Source organism: Elaeis guineensis, chromosome 15 (genome assembly GCF_000442705.2).
Source record: "Elaeis guineensis isolate ETL-2024a chromosome 15, EG11, whole genome shotgun sequence".
Taxonomy (NCBI): Eukaryota; Viridiplantae; Streptophyta; class Magnoliopsida; order Arecales; family Arecaceae; genus Elaeis; species Elaeis guineensis.
Window position 1 is genome coordinate 61,603,609 of NC_026007.2, and position 8,717 is coordinate 61,612,325.

General features: G+C 39.4%; 1 protein-coding gene across 2 annotated transcripts in view; it reads right to left on the minus strand.

Moving 5' to 3' along the window:
• The window catches only part of LOC105058146 (cyclase-associated protein 1), a 41,644-nt gene extending 40,660 nt beyond the window's left edge, over positions 1-984 (minus strand). The window contains exon 1 of one of the 2 annotated variants that reach the window (XM_073249211.1): positions 453-984. In XM_073249211.1, coding sequence (XP_073105312.1) covers positions 453-731 — 279 coding nt within the window. In that variant the 5' untranslated portion in view covers positions 732-984. The remainder of the gene's footprint in view (positions 1-452) is intronic. The other variant, XM_073249210.1, reaches the window with a different exon arrangement.
• Between the last annotated feature and the right edge of the window lie 7,733 nt (positions 985-8,717).

Sequence of the window (8,717 nt, forward strand, 5' to 3'; positions counted from 1 at the left end):
CTTCATGAGGTTGGCCTTCTTGTGAGGTGGGCCTCCTCATGATGATGTCGGGCTCTGAATAACTTTGTGAGATTGGCTAAGCGACAAGGATCTACCCCAACATATATGATTGCAATCTACCATGGTTAACGAATAAAATATGATTCGATGTGCCCTTGCATTTTAACAAGCTGATCCAGATTTCAAACGTCAATGTGATCACTCGTATTGGCTTTCGATAAAATTGCACTAGAAAGGGAAACAAAGCAGAGAGTTCAGTTATCGATCATAAAAACCAGCTTCTCTCTTGTTTGAATTCTTCAATGCCCCTTTCTACCTGCTTCCATCCCAGTTCCTCACCAGATAACAGATCGCGTAATCTAACGCATCACCGATGCTCCAGCATGGAATGACATAGCCACATATCATCGAAAAATGCCACTAGAACCAGGAGATTCGATCAAATGACCAACCTGACATTGCTTGGCCTTGACGAGGAGGTCCTTCTGAACCGTGAACGCCTCCTCCACTATCTTCGTCGCCTCGAGGACCTTCCCACCGATCTTCCCCGCTGCGGCGGAGACCCGTGCGAGCGATCCAGACATCAGGTCGTCGAATGCCGAGATCGCCGGATCTAGGGCCACCGCGCCGTCAAGATCGATCGACGGGACGGCCGAGCGGGATCGGGCGGCGGCGAGCACCTCCAGGTTCGCCACCGCGGTCTCCAGTCTCTCCACCAGCTCCTTCTCCATTCGTAGGGTTAGAAGACGAAGAGTAGGGTCTCTCAACTCTTGAACACCAGAGCCTCCTCCGCCTCGCGAGTTCTGCTGCTTTTTTGAAACGGAGGGGGATCGAGCTCTTTAGTTTTCTCCATTTTGGCTTCAGTTCACGATGATGAGATGAGATGCGCATGGTTCGCCGGTTGGCTTGCCGAAAATAGAGAGGAGCTCCGCCCCAGACAACTTCCATGATATCCATCACCCCTTTTTAAGTGGGTGCTTCCTGCTTCGTCCGTGGAGATTAGAAAAATGTCCAGGAGCTAAAGCACATGAACGTGTTTTATCGAGAGAAAATAAGCAGTCCATGGATAACTATAGTTGCATAGTTATAAATATTTAAAATTAATATTGATAAAATATATATTTTTTTATGGTACCCCTTGGATTTCATGTTTAATTATCGATTTCATAAGAGCAACCAACATCCTGGATTTCTAGGTTTAGTAATGATTGTGCTTACATTCTCGTTAAAATAGCTGTGCATGTGTCCAATTTCATCGGATGTCTTCGTAGGGATAAAATAAATATGCGTGTCACTACTCCCTCAATTTCGCACATATTATAATTTTTTATGCTAGTGGATTATTGAATATAATTTTTATTTTCAAAATTGAATGAAAAATAATATCAATGAAGTTTTTATTATACCGCTCACGTACTTTTTTTATTATGAGCATTTATAAAAGTCATAAGAAAGAAATTTCCGCAACTAGACCCTGAGTATGTAATCCTTATTGATAGAAAATTCATAAGGTTTGTCAATTATGGTAATTTTTTTACTATCATGGTACATGACATAACATAGAAAGTATCTGCATTACTAAAACAATGAAGCTTGCATGTAACTTATAATTATATAAATGTAGAATAACTTTGCCTATTAGTGGAAATTCTTTTTGTGATAAAAGTGATTTTCAAACTTTAGTTTTTTTTTTAATAAATATTAAGAGATTTTACTGATGCTCTAGCCAACATCTTGAAAGGTTAACTTTTACATTATTTATCTAATTTGATCTACATCCCTCCTAAAATATTTGTTATTTAAAACACAAGAAAATATTGTAGTTATATAGCCGGTCATCATTAATCTATCAATTTAAAAGGTAGAAGATCTATAAAATTTTAGGTTGCCAATTACTTCCTTAATTATGATGAACATGAACCTGATATAAAAATAAAATAAGTTTGACAAACATAATTCAAAAAGGCAATCAGATCACATTAGATGCTTACGCAAGCATTCTATAAGTATAAGATTGCGATTAGTTTAATGACCAAGATTTATAAAGATTGTAGCAGAAAAAATACTTTAACTTTTTTCTCTATTTATTCATAAAAAATGTATTCTATTACTAAGATGCAATTGTCCAAATTAGTTCCTTCTTTAATTATGAGATACATACGAATTACACAATCTCACGTGGAAAACTTCCCATCAAATTTTTTATAAGAGTAATCACATAGCCAACCTAATAAATGAGTCAGCGCATTATTTTGTCTTGTCATCTTAAAGATAGGAATAAAAAATTAGCATCCATAGTTTTGAAGAAGACATAATCAGCCTCATTTGCACTCGTGATGTGCATATGAGACATACGCCAAAGCATGTTTTCAATCTTTTATTATTTAGAAAACTCAATAATAAACACTATATTTTTGATTGGTGCATTTTTATTGTTTAGTAAGACGGTTCATTTAAACAATTTTTGTATGAATACAATCAAGAAAATCAGAAAATAAAATATTCCAAAATGACCAAGGGATCACTACCATCCCCATCCAAAGGATATCTCCTGTATGCTCAGTTACATAGGTTGCCGTCCAGTCTGCTGCAGTGTTCACCTTCTGAAAAATATGCCTGATAGTCAAAGTAGTGCATCTCTCCAATAAAATCAAGACATCATGTAGTAAGGGGTGAGTGGCACCTCTCCGAATGCGGCTCTATTATTAGATCACCATCGTGATGGAGTCGCCCTCAATGATAAGATGGCCAACTCCCAAGATCTGCCTAGCATACACAATCCCTATCCAAGTAGCGTAAAGCTCCACTCCAGGTATCGTGGGCTCAATCAAATGGTTCCCCCCAGTTACCATCAACCTAGAGTCTGGCCCACAGATCATAAAATTTGCCCCACCATACATTTCTCTGATACTTCCATCGAAACTGAACTTCAAGTACAATGGAGGAGAGAGCTCCTAGTTAATAAACACTTGTCAGGTCACTATACGAGCAATGTGGGAGCCCCATATCTCCAAAGGCCTAGAAGTCATGTCATCAACTTTACGGCCATAGCCAAGGCTTTTTTCGAAATGAATCTTGTCGAGCACCACCTGGACTCAAACACCAGACTATTTCTAGCCAGCCAAATGTGGAGAGTCATATAGGCCGCACATATATCTAGGGCTGTCAAAATGGATTTGGTCTACAGGACCGGCCCGGCCCAACCCTGTAAATGGAGTGGACTGGACTGCCATATGAATAGCCCAAATAACAACCGAGCCTGTTTGGCCCACCCCACATCAGTCCAAGGGTCAATATGGGTTGGACCGAGCTAACCCAGATGGGCCATGAAAATTTAAAAAAAAAATTAAAAGAATTTTATTTATTTTTTAATCCTTGACTCCTGAGCCCTACTGCTCCACATCATCGGCCGCTGCCACAGACCAGCAGGATGACCGCCTCTGTCGGTTCCTCTCTCTTTTGCCTCCCAAATCTACAGATCCCCCTCCTCCTCCTCATCGCCGGTGCCACCGCCTCCGACCTCCGAGTCCGATCACGAATCAAGATACGCCGGCCCTCTTCTTCCTTCTGTTGACGGACGCCCCTCCATCCAACCTCTAGGCGATCCCCCTCCTCCTCCGAGCCCCTCCTCCCTTCCGTTGATGGACGTCCCTCCATCCAACCTCCAGACGAACCTCTTCCTTCTCCTCCTACTCATCGTCAGTGCCACCACCTCTGAGTCAAATCTGACCGCAGCTCCTTCTCCTCCTCGGGCTCTCTCGATCTCTCCACTCTCTGAGTTAGATCCACACTGCCTCTCCTCAGGCTCTCTCGATCTCTCTCCACTCTCCAGGCTCGATCGCTTGAGGCGCCGCCACCTCTGAGTCAAATCCGGCCGCGGCTCCTCCTCCTCGGGCTCTCTCGGTCTCTCCACTCTCCAAGTCAAATCCGTGCCACCTCCAGCCTCTCCTCAGGCTCTCTCGATCTCTTTCCACTCTTCAGGCTCGACCGCTCAAGACTTTTCCTCTCTCGGACTCTCTGCTTCTCTTTTTTTCACTCTTCACTCTTCAGTCATTTGAGGTTCAAAGCCCATGAGCTGGCCCGGCCCAGCCCACAGCCCTTAAAGGACTGGGCTAGACCAGCTATATTGTGTCCCATTTTTTGGTTGGGCCTAGCTCGGCCCGACCCATCAAATTTTAAGCCCTTGTGGGTCGGGCTGGGCCAGCCCATTTTGATAGTACTACATATACCCACCACTTTAGAAGTGTCATCTCCTATATTGTGCTCCAAGAAATCCAAAAAAGCTTGGATCGAAATCTTTGCCTGAACTATCTATTAATACATCCCAACTAAAAATCAAATGTCTCACCCTCAGGCATCGGAATAAAATATGCTCCAAAGTCTCATCCTCCAAGTCACAGCATAGGTAAGCTAACTGAATATCCATGCCTCTAGCTCTTACAGAGATCTAATTGAGAGCCGGCACCAGGCCACCTTCCAAAGGAAAAGACTCACTCTCAAGTGCATCTCGATCCTCCAGGCCCATCCAATATTCTGGCACCTAGTAGGCTCTCTACTATAAAATTGATAGAGATCAACCATCACCACCCTCAGAGTGGAGGAGTGTCTCCAAATCCTAATATCCTGCCAGCCCTCCAGCTGCTCCCGGATCGTTCACTTCACACCCATACACTTAGCTCTCCTCAATCTGTCTCTAGTTATGGGAACTCTCTGTTGGATTTGTATCCTAGAAGTCAATTATTGACTGACACATTATGTAATTCCAAGATCTAGACTTATACTTGTAATCTTTTTATTATCAATAAAGGACTTTTTCTTTCCAATCATGTTTATGTGTCCATGATTTATCTCAGAAATTAACAAAGATGATTTTTGTATATTCTTAAAGAATTAAGAATTTGAGACATATATTAATTAATAATTAATTTCTAAATACTCTGGATTAAAAGATCGTCATAGAGGACAGTGATCAATCTATTTGAAATCAGTACACGGTTTACCTCCCTTATAGACAGATGAGTCTCGGATCTGCAGTGTAGAGACACTAGAGTGAATGTGCAGATGGTTGTTAGAGAACAACTTACACTGAGCGTGACCAACACGAGAACCATATGGATGTTTACTCACTTGTCAGTGATCTTTTTAATACTATAGTGGTGTGAGCGGTCTTTTGACCTGTGGGCTATTGGCTATTTGCAGCGAGGCTACTGGATTGACTGTATATTTTTTTGATCCCTAGCAATTTGGATCTTTACTGTGTATGTTAGCTTCAGTAGGTTCAGATTCACTGTTTAGAGTAGGATGCACCTAAATGGATTCTATCGATCTTGATAGAAAAAGAGAAGTCCTATACGATTTAAGAGACTGAGTTCAAAAAATTTTTGGCCAAAACAAGTATAAATACTGAAAAAAAAATTTTATGGGATTCACAAATGAACTCGAGTTGAGCCAATTTTGCATATAACTGACAATGAGGTCTAACGAGTTCTCCATGGCCTCCGTCAAATCAGAACTCATGATAGAAGGACTGAATCATACGATAACTGCACCTAGAGGTTCATACTTTCATTCTACTGGATTGCCACTACATATTGCTAGGTATCACTGGTGGATTGTGAGACTCATCAAGTATCATCTTAATGATCGATGATCTTCGAAGGGTAGAATTGAAAATATTTCAATCCATCGAAAAGAGTTTCAATGATATTGTGATAGAGATCACAATATATCTCACTACCAGATAGAATGGAACCTATGAGATCCCACATTAAGAGATTTAATCTCAAATTTGCCAATTGAGCTTGTGAAGTTCAATTGGATTAGGGTTTATTGAATTCTATTAGGTTTATGAGAACCATGTTAGTACATGATTAAACCTAATTCTTCTCAAAACTTTGATTTGATCAAGTCCATAGTTTTAAACCTAACCTAAATTTATTTAGATTTAATTGGGCTCTTATTTATGAGCCCAAAAAGATTTGATTAAGTCAATTAGTTGGCATAATTATCCTAACATTATCTCTTCTTTATCTCTTAATTATCTCTAAGTATGCATGTGGAATAGATGAAAGATTGGATGGCACCTTCTTTCTCTTTTGGCAGAAATTGGGCACCAAATCCTAGAGGGGCCCACCCAATCTTATGTGGCATAGCATGGAGGAGAGAGAGAGTGGGGCCATGCCCCTCTCTTTTTTGGCTAGAAATCCCTTGGTGGGGGCCAATAGTTGGCGCCCCAACTACCTGATATATTTTAGATGGATGCCTCTTGTACCTACTTAAAGAGGCTGATCATATACCATTTATATCTGATTTTAATTAGAATAAATCAAATTAAATAGGTAGAGAATTCTTATGAGATAAGGATCGACCTTTTTAAGATAAATGGTTCCTATTTTGTATCAGGATAGTGCCTATATAAAGAGTATGTCTTTAGGGTTCCTAGCTAATAGAGCTTTTAGTGAAATAAACTCCTATCTCTCTCTTCTCCACACCTCTCCTCCCTCTCTTCTCTTCCACGCCCAAGAGTTGGGCATCCTCTTTTCACATGCTAAGAGGTAGTGCTTTGTGACTTCAAGAGTGAAGATCGAAGAGAAGAAGAAGAAGACTGCTGATCAAGAAGTTGAGCATGCAGTCCAGATCAAGGTATTGGTCAAAGGGTTCAAGGCTAAGATTTTTTTTGAAAAGAAGAGTCTTCTACGAGAAGAGATCAATTCAAGATTGATCCCGATGGATATCCGTAGAGGTCGGACATGTGTGCGGCTTGAACATCTACGAATCTATGATTATCGAAAGTGATGAATATCTACCTGCGCCAAGGTAATGAGATCTGATCTCATATTTATATCTAAACTTCAGATTGTATATATGTATTTTCTTTTGGACTTGAGTAGGATTAGATTTGATCTTTTGTATGTGGAGTTAAAGGGTTTAATTCATTTTATTTTTCGCTATATTTTTCAAAAATTTTGAAATCTATACATGCTGCCTATCCAATTTTCTAACAGTAGTATCAGAGTCATAGATTTTTAAAAACACATATGATCTGATTTTTAGATTAGATCTAAAAATTTTAATGATTTAAAATTAATTTTATGCTGATATAAGATTATCCTGGTATAGAGTTTATCTCCTATATTTAAAGATTGTCCTAGCACAAGATTGATCAGTTTTAAAAACTGTTTTCGAAATAATTAAATCAAATCTTTTAGATCTAAAATTATGTTGTTGCATGTGGGTATGGGTTGAACAAATTAGATCTAGTGATCAAACTACAATTAAGATCTAATTGATTAGATCAAGCTAGAATTCATTTTTGATTTTGAGCAGTTGATTGAACCTAATCGATGGATGATTAGGATTAGAACAAAGGGACTCAAAATTGAGTTTAGTTATAGTTGATCACATCGATTCACATTTTGATATGAGTTGATTGACTCGAGATCAAATTTGGCTCAATGGTTTGGATCTGTTTCAATAGGTTAACCTAATCGATTATAATCGACCAATTTGGTGTCTAAGGCAAATATTTAGGTGGTGGTTATTTAATTGGTTCTATTGTCTGACCTGACTAATTTTGATTGGTGTCTAAGAAAAGTAACAGAGGGACCCCCACTCATCTTAACTTACTTGGCCATCTTGGGAGATTCAGTTTTGTGTTAGGTTACTTGTTGACTCGAGTTCACCCATACCAACTAGGATGGTTAGACATATTAATGTGCTAACCTAATTTAATTAGTTGGATATTAGATCTGCTAATTTAAAAGAGATCTAAATCCAAATCTCCTCATTAAATATTAAGTGTAGAGGTCTTCCATCATTGTAGAGATACAGGTGCCTTCCTGACGTTGATCGTTTTCGACTGGTTACAGTGGTTCGGTTGCATCGAAAAGGTATAATCACTCTATTAATTTTGATGTCTCAAGATAGAGATAGGGTTGGGTCTAATAACTGTTAGGTGAGGATCCCAATGATGGCTTTACGCCTGCTGGTGAACGATGGGTCTAATTTAACTAAGAAATATGCCAATAACTGTTAGGTGAGGTCACAAGACTTAGAGACCAAACCCACACATCTTGCTTAGTGAAGCAATGGACAAAGTGTTGTCCACTCATTGGTCTATACTCACCAATAATTGTTAGGTGAAGTATATATAAATTAATGAGACCGCAGTATCTACTTGAAACTGATCGCGTATAGATTTTTATTTCTCCATCCGAAGAGTGTGGGAGATTCGAAAAAATAGTGGAAGTCTTTGTTTGTTTTTAAAGTTTCTAGAACAAACAATCTTATAAATATAAAATCTAACAAAAAACTGTTCTCTCTGCAGATAACCATATTGAGTTCAAATCCTTTAGTCCGAATCTTTGATACAAATAGGTTGACCGGTATCAATTACAAGGACCGGCTTCGAAATCTTGAGCATTGTTCTCAATTCTAAAAAACACACACATGTTCTAAACCATGAAGTGCCTAGTTACCTGCTCACCCATCCGCTGATCAATGAGCTACACTTGAAAAGTGGATGGACGAAGATATCAAGACAAAGTGCTACATCTAAACGTTCATGTCCAATAATCTTCCGCAACAGCATGAAGACATGAGGACTACCAGAAAAATACTGGTTCACCTATAAGAGTTGTATGGTGAACAGAGTCACACAGCTCGCTTTGAGGTCTCTCGGAGACTTTTCAGAGTGAAGATGCGTGATGGACAGTTTG